The 17,942-nt window shown below is 51.5% G+C and overlaps 1 protein-coding gene across 2 annotated transcripts in view; it reads left to right on the top strand.

Annotated features, from left to right (window-relative positions):
* Positions 1–5,282: 5,282 nt before the first annotated feature.
* Positions 5,283–17,942, top strand: part of LOC132394713 (nuclear factor 7, brain-like) — a 21,949-nt gene continuing 9,289 nt past the window's right edge. Inside the window, exons 1-5 of one of the 2 annotated variants that reach the window (XM_059971096.1) lie at positions 5,283–8,031; positions 8,160–8,255; positions 8,648–8,881; positions 9,916–9,938; positions 10,026–10,144. In XM_059971096.1, the coding sequence (XP_059827079.1) occupies positions 7,621–8,031; positions 8,160–8,255; positions 8,648–8,881; positions 9,916–9,938; positions 10,026–10,144 (883 nt within the window). In that variant the 5' untranslated portion in view covers positions 5,283–7,620. The remainder of the gene's footprint in view (positions 8,032–8,159; positions 8,256–8,647; positions 8,882–9,915; positions 9,939–10,025; positions 10,145–17,942) is intronic. The other variant, XM_059971097.1, reaches the window with a different exon arrangement.

The following is a 17,942-nucleotide window of genomic DNA, read 5'->3' on the forward strand; positions in this document are numbered from 1 at the left end:
GTGAATGGGTGTTTCTCGGACTGGCTGGAGGTGACTAGTGGGGTACCACAGGGCTCTGTATTGGGACCACAGCTCTTTACGATTTATGTCAACGATTTAGATGAGGGCATTGAAAACTATATCAGCAAGTTTGCTGACGATACTAAACTGGGTGGCAGTGTGACATGCAAAGAGGATGTTAGGAGAATACAGGGAGACTTGGATAGGCTGTGTGAGTGGGCAGATACTTGGCAGATGTCATTCAATGTGAATAAATGTGAAGTTATCCACTTTGGAAGCAGGAACAAGAGGGCAGAGTATTGTCTGAACGGTGTAGAGTTAGGTAAGGGAGAAATGCAAAGAGACCTAGGAGTCCTAGTTCACCAGTCAATGAAGGTGAATGAGCAAGTGCAACAGGCAGTGAAGAGGGCAAATGGAATGTTGGCCTTTACTACAAGGGGAATTGAGTACAAGAGCAAGGATGTCCTTTTGCATTTGTACAGGGCCCTGGTGAGACCACACCTGGAATATTGTGTACAGTTTTGGTCTCCAGGTTTAAGGAAGGACATTCTGGCAATTGAGGAAGTGCAGCGTAGATTCACTAGGTTGATTCCTGGGATGGCAGGGCTGTCTTACGCAGAGAGATTGGTGAGATTGGGCTTGTACATGCTGGAATTGAGGAGATTGAGAGGGGATCTGATTGAAACGTTTAAGATAATTAAAGGATTTGATAGGATTGAGGCAGGAAATATGTTCCAGATGTTGGGAGAGTCCAGTACCAGAGGGCATGGATTGAGAATAAGAGGTCAGTTATTTAAAACAGAGTTGAGGAAGAGCTTCTTCTCCCAGAGAGTTGTGGAGGTGTGGAATGCACTGCCTCGGAAGATGGTGGAGGCCAATTCTCTGGATGCTTTCAAGAAGGAGCTAGATAGATATCTGATGGATAGGGGAATCAAGGGATATGGGGACAAGGCAGGGACTGGGTATTGATAGTGAATGATCAGCCATGATCTCAGAATGGTGGTGCAGACTCGAGGGGCCGAATGGTCTACTTCGGCACCTATTGTCTATTGTCTATTAAAAGATTCTTCAGATGTTGGAAATCCGCAACAAACTCACACTGGAGGAACTCAACCAGTCAGGCAGCATCTATGGAGGAGAATAAACCGTCAACATTTCCCACCGACATTCTCCTTCAGAAGTCCAATTAACGATGGAGGTGGGGTAAAAAGTACAAAGTGGCAGGTGATAGGAGAGGGGGAGCGATGGATGAGGGAATCTGGGCGCTGGTAGGAGAGGGGGAGGGGATGGATGAGGGAAGCTGTGAGGAGATAGGAGAGGGGGAGGGGATGGATGAGGGAAGCTGGGAGGTGGTACGAGGGGGTGGGGAGGGATGAGGGAAGAAGCTGGGAGGTGATAGGAGTGGGATGGATGGATGAGGGAAGCTGGGAGGCGATAGAGGGGTGGGGAGGGATGAGAGAAGCTGGGAGGTGGTAGGAGAGGTTGGGAATGGATGAGGGAAGAAGCTGGGAGGTGATGGGAGATGGGGAGGGGATGGATGAGGGAAGAAGCTGGGAGGTGATAGCTGGAGAAGGAATCTGGTGGGGGAGGACAGGGGTAGAAAGGGAAGGAGGAGGGGTACCAGAGGTACATACTAGGCAGTTGAGGGGAAGGGAAATCCTGACGGGAGCCGGAATGGGAATGGATAAAGAGAGGATCGGGATAAACGATCAGCAGTTGGGAAACCGATGCTCCTATTATCAGGTCGGATGTGACCCAAACGGAATGAGGTGTTGCTCCTCCCGAGTGTGTCTCGTCACAGCAGCAGAGGAAGTTCTGGACTGACATGTCAGAATGGGAATGAAAAGTCGAATTGGAATGGCTGGCCACCGAGAAATCGCTTTCCGAGGCGGAAGGAACCGAGTGGTCCCGCAGTCTCCGTCGGCACTCAGCGATGTGGAGACCGGCCCGGGAGCACAGGATACAGTGGATGACCCCGACAGACCCGCAGGTGAGGTGTTGTCTCACCTGGAAGGACTCTGGGTACCTGAAGAGTGGTGAGGGATGAGGTGTAGGGGCTGGTGGAGCAGGAATGAGTGGCAGGTGGGAGGTCATTGTTGAGGGAGGAGTGGACAGCGGAATATTCAGAGAGCAATCACTGAGGAAAGAGGAGACAATGTAACCCCCTGGGTCGCCTCAGGCTCGCTCAGCTCGTTCCGTCTAGGGGGAGCAGACTTCGGCCCCGCCAAACTGGGTAATCAGCTGGTGTGGATGCTGTGTGATCTCCCCGCCTCGCCCACAAACAGACAGTACACCATATGCGATTAAATGAGTACAATTTATTAAGGTTACTATAACTAAGTGATTAATAACGATACAGTATATATGAAGAGAAAATTAAAGAAAAGGCGCCAAACTTATCAAAGTCCAAACCACTTCGTGCACAACCGTTGGAGCTCAATTACTGAAGTCTTCTGGCCACCATTCCTGCTAGTTAACAAAAAGAAGGAACCCTCTTTACAAGGGAGGAGTGGACAGCGGAATATTCAGAGAGCAATCACTGAGGAAAGAGGAGACAAAGCTCCCGACGGAAATTTGCTGGTGATCTTTTGTGCTAGCAGTTCAGGAAGCTGGGAGACACGGCAGCCTCGCGGTTTGGGCATTCGCTTTACAGCGCCGGTAATCACAGACCCATGCTTCCCGCGTTTCCTTTGTGTTCACTGGTATCCTCCCATCTTCCGACAGTTCGGATCGGTGAATTGTGGGCATGGGATTTTGGCGCCGGAAGCATAACGACCCTTGCGGGGTGTCTCTGCACAATCGTCGGTCGGACTGCATCGGTCGTTCACTCAGAACGGGGCCTTTTTGTTTCGATATCTCGATGTGGATGAAGCTAATCTTTTTTATTAGTACTTGTGGTTCATCGCTGTTACTGCCCCGAATCGGAGAAACTGGGATGTGGTGGGAGGAAAAGATGTGCTTGGTAGTGGGATCCCATTGGAGGTGGCAGAAGTTACGGAGAATTATACCTTGGACCCAGAGGCTGGTAGGGTGGTAGATGAGGACAAGGGGAACCCTAACCCAAGTGTAGTGGCGGACAGATGGTGTGAGAGCAGATGTGCGTGAAATGGGAGAGATGCGTTTGAGAGCAGAGTTGATGGTAGAGGAAGGGAAGAACTTTCTTTAAAAAAGGAAGACATCTCCTTCGTCCTGGAATGAAAAGTCTCATCCTGAGAGCAGATGTGGCGGAGATGGAGAGATTACGAGAAAGGGATGTTCCTCACCGTATAATTCACCGTAATTTCTGACACCTCCAACGGGCCCTTGCTCCTGCTCTGCCCGTCACTCAGAACATGGCTGATCATTGACCTCAGTGCCAATTTCCTGCACCATCCCATCATCGCTGTTTCTCTTAAATCCAGAAATCTTTTGTAGAGAATTCCAAAGATTCACCACACACTGGGAGAGGAATTTTCCTCATCTCAGTCCTGCTGAGGAGACCCCTGATTGTGAGTCTGTGACCCCTGGCTCCACACCCCATCCGGGGGAAACATCATTCCTGCCTCTACCCTGTCAATACCCAGTGAGACTGTGTCTGTGCCAGTGGGAACACCTCTTATTCTTCTAATTATGAAACAGTCTTAGTCAGCGTAATCTCCCCGAGGACACTATATGAAGGGTAAAGTTTTAAATTAAGAGGGTCAACGTTGAACTGGATGTTTGTATCCAGAGATACCGGCCACGTGACAGACGCACTGCCACCTGGCTGGTCGGAGGACACACCACATGCCAATCAACATTTGGTCCCTCCCAACTAATCAATGCACACCTAAATTATTGGTCACCTTAATTGGATTATCTCGCCCAGCCCCATGCTATAAAAGGTGAGACTTGTCCCTGGCTAGGTCTCTCTTACAGACCACCTCATTGGAGGTAAGTGCATTGATTTATGTTTGGGAAGGTCTATCGTTTGTCCTGGTAAGGGAGCAACAGCTATCCAAGGTCAAGGGGGATAGCTGTTGTACTGCTTTTCCCTTGTTCTTTGACTGTGTAACCGTACCCTGTCCCCACACCGCTTCCTGTGTATTGTTGTTGCTTGTGATGACCCGACTTCCCCATGTAAATAAATTCCTTATTATTAAAAGTGTGTGTGTGTCCAGGCCTCTACTGTTGAGACTCAAAGAACCAGTTATTTCTGTCACAACAATGTTCAAGGCATGTTTTTGGACACAATGAGTGGTAACTTCCTGGAATGCACGGCCGGGATGGGGAGTGGTGGAATCAGATACGATCGTGATGTTTAACAGACATTTAAACAGGGAAATGAACAGACAGGGAATGGAGGGTTTGGATCTTTTACAGGCAAATGTGATTACATCATGGTCAGCATAGACAGTGTGGGCAGAATGGCCTGTTCCTGTGCTGTACTGTTCTGTGTTCAGCGTTTGAAATATGACAGCCAAGGAGCCTGCAATTTCTTCCCTAGACCCCTAACATGTCGGAGGATATGTTTCAGGACATTACTGTTCTCCTGCCTGAATTCCCCAGCTTCCACCACCTTCTCCACAGTAAATACAGATGAGAAGTATTTATTTCAGACCTCACCCATCTGCTGTGTCTCCACACATAGATGACCACACTGATCCTCTAAGGATACCTCACTCGTTACCCTTTTTGTTTCAGAGAATCATAGAATCATTTGTAGAATCTCCTTTACCTAACCTGCTGTAGCTATCTCACACCCCCTTTGGCCTCCTGATGTTCTCTCTTCACTGTCCTCCTACAGCCCTCCTACTCCTCGAGGGATTCACCTGATCCCAGCTGATTTCCCCTGACACATAACTCCATCCTGGCCAGACACTCTTCAGCCAGGGTTCCCTCATCCCTCCAGTCCCACCATTCACTCTGACAAGGACAGGCTGATCCTGAACCTTTCCTACTCCGTTTTAAAGCCGCTCACTTGCCAGATGTCTGTTTACTTGGGAACATCCTCCTGTTCTACACCATTCATTCCCCGACCCCTTCTATCCTCCCTCAGTTCAGTCTGTTCACTGATCTGAACATCAGAAATAGCAGTGAGGAGGCTGTTCAGCCCCTCACACCTGCTCTCCCATTGAATAAGATCAAAACCACCTCACTGTGCTACAGATGCAAAGGACGTGACAGAAGTGGGGGTGGGAGAGGAGGGGAGTTGTGATGTTGAATCGGGAGAACATCACCACAGCACTTAGAGAGATCCTTGTGGGGAACGGCCAGTGAGAGTGTATTGGTAGGAGTTAGAAATATGGAGATGGTCACTTTGCTGGGATTGTACTGTTGGATGCCAAATGTCAGTGAAAATCAGAAGAGCCCATGTGTAGGGAGAATGCAGATAACTCTGTAATAGTTAGAGACTTCAGCTTCCCTAACATTGACTGGGTCAGACATAGTGCCGACGGTTCGGACAGGGTAGAATTGGTGAAGTGTGTCTGCAATGGTTTCACGAGCAACGTGTAGATGCCCGACTAGAGAAGGGTCTTGGTCTGAAACATCAGCTGTACATTTTTCGATAGCTGCTGCCTGGCCTGGGGAGTTCCGTCAGCATTTTGTGTGTTAACTGGATAAAACATTTGCTTGTGGTAGGAGGCAGAGGGTGGTCGTGGGGGAATTGCTTTGCAGATTGGTTCACGGGGTCAAAGGTACATTTAATGTCAGAGAAATGTTTACAATTCACATCCTGAAATGCTTTTTATTTGCAAACAACCACAAAAACAGGAGTGTCCCAAGAATGAATGACAGTTAAATGTCAGAACCCCAAAGTCCCCCAACTCCCTCCCTCCCTCACGTAAACGGCAGCGAGAAACAATCCCCCCTCCCCCCACCGGGAAAAAAAGCACACCCACTACTCTCACTTAAACATGAGCAAGGCAATAGCAAACACACAGACCAGCAGTTACCCCCAGAGACTATAATGCTCACCCAGTAATTCAACATTCTGCAGGCTCTCCCTCCCTAATAAGGGAGAAAGAGGAGACTCCATTTTCCAGCGAGTGGGAGAGACATAACGTGGAGGCCTGTGATTAGTGGTGTGTGATGGGGATCGATGCTGGGTCTCTATTATTTGTCACTGACATTAACGATTTACGTGAGAGGTCGGTGCCGTGGTCGGTAATGTTAGGGATGTGAGGTGAGAGCAGAAAAATATAAGAAAAGCTGAAAGGAAACAATTTCCACACAAAAGATTTAAAAAAAAACAGTACAAGTGGAGGTGGAATGGAATAGAACTCCTGCTCAAATCATTTTCATCTAATTATCAAATCACTAATCACATAAACCTGTTTCTTATGTGTTCTGATATATAGAGAACTAATGATTTGGATGGTAATGTGGGTGAGCTGAACAGTAAACTGGCAGATGACACCATCATTGGAGGTGTGGTGGACAGGGAAGATGGTAACAACAGAATGTAGATCTACGTTTAGATCAACTGGGAAAGTGGACAAGGAACGGCAGAAGGAATTCAACTCAGACAAGTGTGGGAAGTTAATCCAGTGAATGACAGGGCCCTGGGGAGTGTTGAGGAACGGAGATACCGATAGAAACAAGTATTTCATTGCCTGAATGAAGATGCACATTGGTGCTAGAAAGTTTGTGAACCCTGTAGAATTGTCTCCATTTGACCTAAAATGTGATCATATCTTCATGCGTCCTAAAATTAGATAAAGAGAGCCCAATTAAATCAATAACTCGAAAAACCATTATACTTGTTCATTTATTTATTGAAAAGAAAGATCCAATATTACATGCCATTGGAGCCGGGTTGGTCATAGTGAAGTGAGGAAGCCTCTTCATATGAACGGCAGTGGAAATCAGACCTTCACTGAAAAACCGAATGCTTTCCACCCTGTGATGTATAATGTCCAGTCTTGTGTTTTTCCTTCAGCCACACACTGCTGTCTCCTCACAGCACAATATTCTCCCCACATCCACGGTTTCATGGCATGAACTCAGTTAACCTTGCTTTAAATGTTTACTCAGCAACTGTGGAGGGAAATGGAACATCGACATTTCGGGTTAACAGCCGCTCAGTTCCTCCAGCATCTCGATTCTTGCTCGAGATTCCAGCATCTGCAGTCTCCAGTGTCTCTATTTTCAGAACTCGTCCCTTTCAGTCCTGCCTCAGACTGAGCCAGGCTCTTCTCTCGGGCTTCAGTCATGTTCTGCCTCTTATGCCAATCACACCCTCTGCACTGCCAACAGCAGCTCACCAGAGGCCTCTGACCTGGGCCGAACACCGATCGCTCGTCTGGCTTCTCCTTACACGTGACGATCCAATCATCTTCCAGGCGAAGGTCCTGCCTATCCCGGGGGTGAGCATGTGGAGATTCAGTTGATGCATCTGTCACACTGGGGTTTTGCAGGACGGGGGTAACCCATGCCCAACACTCTTCTTTTCGCAGCCGGGCATGGGGCCGCCCATGGCTGAGGCTTCAGTTATGTTCCCACCTGTTTAATGTTGTGGAAATGGCCCTTTGAACACTCGGAGGATCAGAAAGTTCATTCCCGAGGCTGCGGCGCCCCTAGTGGACACCCCCGGTACTGCAGGGTTCAGCAGCTCCTGAAGGTGAAAGGATCCTGAACCCGGAAGTACCGGGAGTTAACATGGCTTCGAAAGGACAGGTCGAGAGTTTAACCGAGGAGGTAATTTGTCCCATCTGCCTGGATTTCTTCACCGATCCGGTGTCACTGGCGTGTGGACACAACTTCTGCCGCTCCTGTATCACACGGTGTTGGGAAAGGGAGGAGAGAAACTCCTGCCCGGAATGTAGAGAGGAGTTTGCGGACCGCACCCTCAGGGCCAGTCGGGCCTTAGCAAATCTGTCTGAGAAAGCTAGAAAATTAAACCTGAATCCGAAGGAGAAGGAAAATAAACTTTTCTGCGAGGAACACGAGGAAGAACTGAAGCTGTTTTGTGAAAACGACAAGAAACTGCTCTGTGTGATCTGTAGAGATACGCGGGAACACAGGGAGCACCGCTTCCTGCCGATTAAAGAAGCCGTTGAGGTATATAGGGTAAAACAAATCGATTTTGTTCACCTGATGTTTTTTTTTCATTTTGTATTTATTTGTATATGACAATCAATTGACCCGACTCAGCACTGCATCTTTATTGTCTAATTCCTTCACTCTCTGCCTCGCAGGAACGGGTTAAAACTGCGTTAGACTCTCTCACGGAAAAGAAATGCGAGCTGGAGGAAATGGAGCGGCAACAGAAAGAGAAGATTTCCGGAGTTCGGGTGAGGCTTGTTGAGAATTTCCAATGTCGTTGTGTAGTTTTGTTCCCTTTAATGCAGAATATCAGTTTTGGTGATCATTTTCGATCCTGGCCTTTTGTGCTGTCTGGGGTTAGCATGTACTCCTTGTGAACACCATGGGCCGACATTGCCATAAATCCTGGTTGAATGTTTAATTCACTACCGTAATTAACCCTGGGAAGGTGGGTGCTCTGTGAATCAAGTGTAAATGAATGGGTCAGTGAGGAACAGTGGGTTTCAGGGAAAGTGAGGGAGTCGGGTTGAAGCTCTTGAGAACCAGCATAATAATTTAATGGACTGAATGGTCACTGTCCATGTCATAAGGAAATACTTCACAGCCAATTAATAAACCAGCCTCTCCTTTCATTCGACAGGAACAGTCACACAGTGTTGAGTCCCACATCACATCCCAGTTTGCTGAACTGCGCCGGATTATCACCGAGAAAGAGCAGCATGCACTCCGAGATCTCAGGGAAGAAGAGGAGAGGATTCTAAATCCAATGGAGAAAAATCTTCGAGAGATTCAAGAGAATTTAAATTCCATCTACGAGGAAATCTCAAAGTTACAGGAACAGATGGAGCAACAAGAAAATGTGATGTTTCTCATGGTGCGAAATTTGAGTTGGTTTCTGTAGAGGGGCACAGTGACAGAATAATGTATTTTGATCAATGTGGTCTTTACAAATATTGCAGCTGTAAACTGATTTAAACCAGACAGATGTTTTGACTGTTCCAGATTCTTCTTGTCCCCAAACCCCATCCCACAACATCTGTACATCACAGGAGAGTCTGCAACCTTCTCGGGAATGAGTTACTCTGATCAGAGCACTGAGCTGGTGATCGTTTCTGTGATTCCCATCTATAATATCCCCTGAGAGTAACACCGAGTTACAGTCACAGGCTGTGAGTGTGTCTGGTGTGGTGGGTGTGAGGGTCACTCTGTCGATCAGTGGGAACTGAGGTTGAATTGCAGAATGAGACCCACACATCAGATTTACCATCAATATCCAGATTGCATCAGATTCACTGTTTTAGAGAACTTTTCACTGTCTGTTTCCCTTTTCAGATATATTCTTCTTCAGGTTATATCCCAATTTACATCATAGACAGGTCTTTCAATCCATTCTCTCCTATCAATTTCCCTGCTTCACAAGCCTCCTCCCACCTCCTCACCATACCCAGCAACAGTGCCTCGAACTCCACGGTCCCTCATGTGTTTATCCAACTTCCCCATTACACTCAATCTCTGCTGTTCCACTTCAACCACTCCTGTGGCTGTGAGTTTCACGTTCTCTTGCCAAACCACCTGGCATTTTATGTTTAATTTAAGGTCTCCCATAAATAGAGATGGTTTCTCCAATCTAAACCTTCACTCTTTTTAAATTCCTCCTTCTTATCATCCTGCCATCATATCCAGATAAAAATACACAACCTGTCCAGTCTTTCCTGTCAGTTGCATCCATTCATTTGTGGCATAATTTTCAGAAACATTCTTTGTAATTTTCCCAGTGGTTCTGAACTGTTTGTGTGTGTGAGTGACTGTGGGAGTGGGAACTTGCGACACCTTTTAATGACTTGGGTGAAATTCAGGATGTGGACAGTGAGCCTACATCTTCTCAGATTTGTGTTTCATTTATTCCAGGAGGAAGCTCGTCGAAAGAGGGGGTAGGACATGCTCTTCACTGAAACCCTTTATGGATTTGTGAAATAATTCAAAATTGCAGAATGAGACCATCGGTTTAATATTTACAGGACTAGTGACGATGTCCGGGAATTGTCAGTGACAGATGGAGCCCTGCCAGATGAAAGATTCTATCACCCTTATTTGCTGAACACAGCATTGAGAGAAACACTTGATGCCATTAATCAAGGTAAGACTTACGAAGATTCATTTGTCCTTCTTTGTGATACACAATTGTAGAATGCCAATGAGATGGCTTTATACAGCCCTTTGTGGTTGAGCCCACTCGTGGCCCTTAGGGGCCAGTGATATAATTGACCCCCCAGTTTGAGAGGGATCAGATAAAACCAGATGTATCAGTATTACAGTGAACTAAAGGGAATTACAGAGGCATGGGAGAGGAGATGGCAAAGTTGATTGGAAGTGGATACTGGCGGGGATGTCAGCAGAGCAGTAAAAGCTGAGGTTTCTGGAAGCAATTCGGAAGGCGCAGTTTAGATAAATCCCAAAGAAAAAGAAGTTTACTAAAGGGACGTTGAGACAACCATGGCCAACAAGGGAAATGAAGGAAGCATGAAAGCAGAGGAGAGGGCATACAATATTGCAAAAATTTAGTAGCAAGTCTGAGGATTGGGAAAATTTGGCATATGGAAAATCGTGTAGGTTCGTGCATGATCATGCTTTTTGGTTGAAAGAAGAAATGTGTAGACTGTTTTCTAAATGGGGTGAAAATTCAAAAGCCAGGGTGCAAGGGGATTTGGGAGACCCTGTGTAAGATTCCCTAAAGGCTAACTTGCCGGTTGGGTTGGTAAGGAGAGAAATGCAATGTCAGCATTCACTTTCAGAGGGATGGATATAACAGCAGGGCTTTATAAGACTTTGGTCTGGCTGCACTGGGAGTATTGTGAGCAGTTTTGAGCCCGATAACGAAGAAAGGATGTGCTGGCATTGGAGAGGGTCCAAAGGAGGTTTGCAAGATTGATCCCAGAAATGAAAGGGTTAACATGTGAGGAGAGTTTGATGGCTCTAATCCTGTCCTCACTGGAGTTTAGTAGAGTGAGGGAGGATTGCACTGAAACCTATTGAATATTGAAAGGTGTGGATAGAGTCAACATAGGGAGGATATTTCACATTGTGGGTGAGTCAAGGACCAGAGGACACAGACTCAGACAAGATCATCCTTTCTCACCATTTTGCCCTGGAGCAACCCTTGAAATAATTTTCAGGTCTCAAGGAACCCCTGTGTAAACAATATTATATCTGCAGCTCATGGTACGTTTACTCAATCAGTAAGTTGCAGATATAATAATCTAAAAATAATTGTCAGCATTGTTTTAAGTAGAGAATCAATTTGTAGCCAACGATTCTTGAAAAAAAACAGGTAGTGAAGATTAGCTTCAATTTCTTGAAATTAATCTCTTTCTTTCCCTTTCATAAATTTTATAAACTCAGAAGGCAAACATAATAAATTTCTGTTAAATAACTGGTTCTGCAATTCTTCGAGATGGTTTCTTATGAGAATCTCAAGTCCAAGTAGCAGTGAAAACATTTCAAGATTTCCTTTTGCAATATGATTTTTCCAAAGGTTCTCTTTTTTTTAAATCCAAGAATCTTGTCACTTGATGTCAGAACATTTTCTCCATGGCCTTGCAGAGACTTGTTCATATGATGAAAAATGTCTGAAGTAGACTAGTTTCTGCAGCCATTCTTCATCTTCAAAGCACTCAGCAAAATCTGTCCTACTATTTTCTCGATGGTCCTCCTGCAATACACCGTTCTGCTCAAATACCCTGTTGAGAACTCTTTCTCCAATAAGCCACCGGATTTCTGTACGTGCACTTTGTTAGGGTCTTCACACAGCTTTTTAGACATTCTCGAGTGAACTGGTCTTCGCTTAATACAGTTAAGCATTTTTGTAGCATCATCCAGAACTTTTTTCATTTCATCACCAAGCGTTTTTGACTTCAGCACCTCTCTGTGAAGAGAGCAGTGTGTTGTGACAACATCAGGGTTTTCCTTAACAGGAGAAACAAAACTTCTCATGGAGCCAACCATTGATGGGGCACCTCAGCACAGATATCAACACAGTCCCTCCAAGACAGACCTTTAGTTTTCAGCTATGAAACAAATCAGTAGATATATATATATCTTGGCCTTTGCTTCTTTCAGGCAGCGCTTTGCAATAGAAGAAATATTTTTGAATTTCACCATCATTTACAAATCTTACAAATGCTACAACATGACCTTTATTGGTGAAATCTGTGGACTCATCAACCTGCATAGAGAAGCAGTTGTTCTTCAGTTTATCACACGAAACCTTTTCAGTATCCTGTGACGTGTCATCAGTATGTCGACTGTTTGAAAGTGAAACATCTTCAAATTCTTGTCCTAGTATTTTATCCACAATAGTTCTACATAGAAAAAACCCGTTGGAAAATATTGAAAACCTACAGCACAATACAGGCCCTTCGGCCCATAATGTTGTGACAAACACGTCCCTACCTTAGAAATTACTAGGCTTACCTATAGCCCTCTATTTCACTAAGCACCTTGCACCTATCTAAAAGCCTCTTAAAAGACCCTATTGTAGCTGTCTCTACCACCCATTCCATGCACTCACCACTCTGAGTAAAAAACTTACTCCGACATCTCCCCTGTACCTACTCCCCAGCACCGTAAATCTGTGTCCTCTTGTGGCAACCATTTCAGCCCTGGGAAAAAGCCTCTGACTATCCACACGATCAATGCCTCTCATCATCTTATACACCTCTGTCAGGTCAACTCTCATCCTCCGTCGCTCCAAGGAGAAAAGGCTGAGTTCACTCAACCTGTTTTCATGAGGCGTGCTCCCCAATCCAGGCAACATCCTTGTAAATCTCCTCTGCACCCTTTCTATGGCTTCCACATCCTTCCTGTAGTGAGGCGACCAGAATTGATCACAGTACTCCAAGTGGGGTCTGACCAGGGTCCTGTATAGCTGCAACATTACCTCTCAGCTCCTAAATTCAATTCCACCATTGATGAAGACCCATACACATATGCCTTCTTAATCTGCACAGCTGCTTTAAGTGTCCTGTGGATTCGGACCCCAAGATCCCTCTGATCCTCCACACTGCCAAGAGTCTTACCATTAATACTTGACACTTATCTGGGTTGAACTCCATCTGCCACTTCTCAGCCCAGTTTTGCATCCTATCAATGTTCCACTGTAATCTCTGACAGCCCTGCACACTATCCACAACACCTCCAACCTTTGTGTCATCAGCGAACCTTCACACCCATCCCTCCACTTCCTCATCCAGGTCATTTATAAATATCACGAAGAGTAAGGGTCCCAGAACAGATCCCCGAGGCACTCCACTGGTGACTGACCTCCATGCAGAATATGACCTGTCTGCAACCACACTTTGCCTTCTGTGGGCAAGCCAGTTCTGGATCCACAATGTCCCCTTGGATCCCATGCCTCCTTACTTTCTCAATAAGCCTTGCATGGGGTACCTTATCAAATGCCTTGAGGAAATCCGTACACACTATATCTACTGCTCTTCCTTCATCAATGTGTTTAGTCACATCCTCAGAAATTTCCCTATCACCGGCCTATCCTCCCTCTCGCACTGTCTGCAAGCTTTCTATATTTGTGAGCTAACCTCCTCTTCCCCAGTCTCTTCAATTTGGTTTCCACCCCCCAACGATTTTAGTTTGAACTTTCCCCCGTAGCCTTAGCAAACCTCTCCGCCAGGATATTGTTCCCCCTAGGATTCAAGTGCAACCTGTCCTTTTTGTACAGGTCACACCTGCCCTAAAAGAGGTCCCAGTGATCCAGAAATTTGAATCCCTGCCCCCTGCTCCAACCCCTCAACCACACATTTATCCTCCACCTCATCCTATTCCTGTTCTCACTGTCTCGTGGCACAGGCAGTAATCACGATATTACTACCTTTGCTGTCTTGTGTCTCAACTTATTTCCTTACTCACTGTAGTATTTTTTCAGGACCTCTTCCCTTTTTCTGCCTATGTCATTGGTACCAATATGTACCATGACCACTGGCTGTTCTCCCTCCCACTGCAGGATATCTTGGACGCGATCAGAAACATCCCAGACCCTGGGACCTGGGAGGCAAACTACCATCCCAGTTTCTTTCCTGCATGCACAGAATCGCCTGTCTGACTCCCTGACTGTAGAGTCCCCTATCACTAATTCCTTCCTCTTCCCTTCCCTACCCTTCTGAGCCACAGGGCCAGACTCTGTGCCAGAGGCACGGCCACTGTTGCTTCCCCCAAGTAGGCTGCCCACCCCCCATCAGTACTCAAACAGGAGCACTTATTGTCAAGGGGTACAGCCACAGGGGTACTCTCTAGTACCTGACTCTTACCCTTCCCCCCCGACTGTGACCCACTTGTCCATCTTCCGTGGCCCCGGTGTGACCACCTGCCTATAACTCCTCCCTATCACCTCCTTGCTCTCTCTGACTAGGGGAAGGTCATCGAGCTGCATCTCCAGTTCCCTAACTCGGTCCCTCAGGAGCTGCAGCTCGACTCACCTGGTGCAGATGTGGTCGTGTGGCAGTCTGGGAGACTCCAGGTCCTCCCACATCTGAAACCGAGCACAGAAAACTGGCCTCACACACATACTTCCTTCCTCGCTTTGTCCCGTTACCGCCCTATCTGTCTCTCACTCCGCTGTCATGCTGGCATTATTAGGCTCTCAGCAACTGTGTGACTTTTCCCTTTCTGGGTAATAAGTTCTGCTACTAAATAACTTGTGTCCTGGATCCTCTCACCGACTGTGACTTTATTAACAAAAGCTTTACTCTGTGTCTTTTGATATTCCAGTAGCCGTTTAAAATAATCAACTCTTTTACGTGTCATGTGACTGATTTATAGTCAAGTGCCTTTTCAATTATGCTTGAGCCATTGCTACATTTGTAGGTGGTTTGCCACAGATTAGACTCAATGGATCACCAGTCCGTGTAAAACCAATTGATGAGTAGCTTTCATTGTAAAGATGGACTTTGTTGTGTCCCTTGTTGCAATAGGGCAGTGAAATGACTCTGAGGATTGCAGTTCCTCATCCTTCAGCTTATGAAAATTGTTCATAGGCCGAGGCCTAGACTCCTCCTCTTCAATCTCACATTTCCTCATCAAATAATTGCCACATTGCTGTCTTTAGAGTGAAAATATGATCTAATATACCTAATCAGATTTGTGAGCCATGATTTTTTTCAAGTACAATGCCGTGCTGACTGTCCTGTCTTTCAGAAACTTTATCTCTACTGATATTAGGCCGCGCTGCCCGAGTCTCTCCCACCCCCCCCCGATCTCCGGGGCCGCGCTGCCCGAGTCTCCCCCCGATCCCGGGGCCGCGCTGCCCGAGTCTCCCCCCGATCCCGGGGCCGCGCTGCCCGAGTCTCCCCCCGATCCCGGGGCCGCGCTGCCCGAGTCTCCCCCCGATCCCGGGGCCGCGCTGCCCGAGTCTCCCCCCGATCCCGGGGCCGCGCTGCCCGAGTCTCCCCCCGATCCCGGGGCCGCGCTGCCCGAGTCTCCCCCCGATCCCGGGGCCGCGCTGCCCGAGTCTCCCCCCGATCCCGGGGCCGCGCTGCCCGAGTCTCCCCCCGATCCCGGGGCCGCGCTGCCCGAGTCTCCCCCCGATCCCGGGGCCGCGCTGCCCGAGTCTCCCCCCGATCCCGGGGCCGCGCTGCCCGAGTCTCCCCCCGATCCCGGGGCCGCGCTGCCCGAGTCTCCCCCCGATCCCGGGGCCGCGCTGCCCGAGTCTCCCCCCGATCCCGGGGCCGCGCTGCCCGAGTCTCCCCCCGATCCCGGGGCCGCGCTGCCCGAGTCTCCCCCCGATCCCGGGGCCGCGCTGCCCGAGGCTCCCCCCCGATCCCGGGGCCGCGCTGCCCTAGTTACTCCCGGATCCCGGGGCCGCGCTGCCCGAGGCTCCCCCCCCGATCCGCGGGCCGCGCTGCCCGAGTCTCCCCCCCCCGGTCCCGGGGCCGCGCTGCCCGTGTCTCTCTCCGATCCCCGGGACGCGCTGCCCGAGTCTCCACCCCGATCCCGGGGCCGCGCTGCCCGAGTCTCCCCCCCGATCCCGGGACGCGCTGCCCGAGTCTCCCCCCCGATCCCGGGGCCGCGCTGCCCGAGTCTCCCCCCGATCCCGGGGCCGCGCTGCCCGAGTCTCCCCCGATCCCGGGGCCGCGCTGCCCGAGTCTCCCCCCGATCCCGGGGCCGCGCTGCCCGAGTCTCCCCCCGATCCCGGGGCCGCGCTGCCCGAGTCTCCCCCCGATCCCGGGGCCGCGCTGCCCGAGTCTCCCCCCGATCCCGGGGCCGCGCTGCCCGAGTCTCCCCCCGATCCCGGGGCCGCGCTGCCCGAGTCTCCCCCCGATCCCGGGGCCGCGCTGCCCGAGTCTCCCCCGATCCCGGGGCCGCGCTGCCCGAGGCTCCCCCCCGATCCCGGGGCCGCGCTGCCCTAGTTACTCCCGGATCCCGGGGCCGCGCTGCCCGAGTCTCCCCCCCCGATCCGCGGGGCCGCGCTGCCCGAGTCTCCCCCCCCCCGGTCCCGGGGCCGCGCTGCCCGTGTCTCTCTCCGATCCCCGGGGACGCGCTGCCCGAGTCTCCACCCCGATCCCGGGGCCGCGCTGCCCGAGTCTCCCCCCCGATCCCGGGGACGCGCTGCCCGAGTCTCCCCCCGATCCCGGGGCCGCGCTGCCCGAGTCTCCCCCGATCCCGGGGCCGCGCTGCCCGAGTCTCCCCCCGATCCCGGGGCCGCGCTGCCCGAGTCTCCCCCCGATCCCGGGGCCGCGCTGCCCGAGTCTCCCCCCGATCCCGGGGCCGCGCTGCCCGAGTCTCCCCCCGATCCCGGGCCGCGCTGCCCGAGTCTCCCCCCGATCCCGGGGCCGCGCTGCCCGAGTCTCCCCCCGATCCCGGGGCCGCGCTGCCCGAGTCTCCCCCCGATCCCGGGCCGCGCTGCCCGAGTCTCCCCCGGATCCCGGGGCCGCGCTGCCCGAGTCTCCCCCCCGATCCGCGGGGACGCGATGCCCGAGTCTCCCCCGATCCTGGGGCCGCGCTGCCCGAGTCTCCCCCCGATCCCGGGGCCGTGCTGCCCGAGTCTCCCCCCGATCCCGGGGCCGCGCTGCCCGAGTCACCCCCCGGATCCCGGGGCCGCGCTGCCCGAGTCTCATCCCCCCCCCCGATCCCCGGGGCCGCGCTGCCCGAGTCTCTTCCCCCCCCGATCCCCGGGGCCGCGCTGCCCGAGTCTCCCCCCCCCCCCGATCCCGGGGCCGCGCTGCCCGAGTCTCCCCCCGATCCCGGGGCCGCGCTGCCCGAGTCTCCCCGGATCCCGGGGCCGCGCTGCCCGAGTCTCCCCCGGATCCCGGGGCCGCGCTGCCCTAGTCTCCCCCCGATCCGCGGGGCCGCGCTGCCCGAGTCTCTCCCCCCGATCCCGGGCCGCGCTGCCCGAGTCTCCCCCCCGATCCCGGGGCCGCGCTGCCGAGTCTCCCCCCGATCCCGGGGCCGCGCTGCCCGAGTCTCCCCCCGATCCCGGGGCCGCGCTGCCCGAGTCTCCCCCCCGATCCCGGGCCGCGCTGCCCGAGTCTCCCCCCGATCCCGGGGCCGCGCTGCCCGAGTCTCCCCCCGATCCGGGGCCGCGCTGCCCGAGTCTCCCCCCGATCCCGGGGCCGCGCTGCCCGAGTCTCCCCCCGATCCGGGGCCGCGCTGCCCGAGTCTCCCCCCGATCCCGGGGCCGCGCTGCCCGAGTCTCCCCCCGATCCCGGGGCCGCGCTGCCCGAGTCTCCCCCCCGATCCCGGGGCCGCGCTGCCCGAGTCTCCCCCGATCCCGGGGCCGCGCTGCCCGAGTCTCCCCCCGATCCCGGGCCGCGCTGCCCGAGTCTCCCCCGATCCCGGGGCCGCGCTGCCCGAGTCTCCCCCCCGATCCCGGGGCCGCGCTGCCCGAGTCTCCCCCGATCCCGGGGCCGCGCTGCCCGAGTCTCCCC

This window comes from Hypanus sabinus, chromosome 5, assembly GCF_030144855.1.
Source record: "Hypanus sabinus isolate sHypSab1 chromosome 5, sHypSab1.hap1, whole genome shotgun sequence".
NCBI lineage: Eukaryota > Metazoa > Chordata > Chondrichthyes > Myliobatiformes > Dasyatidae > Hypanus > Hypanus sabinus.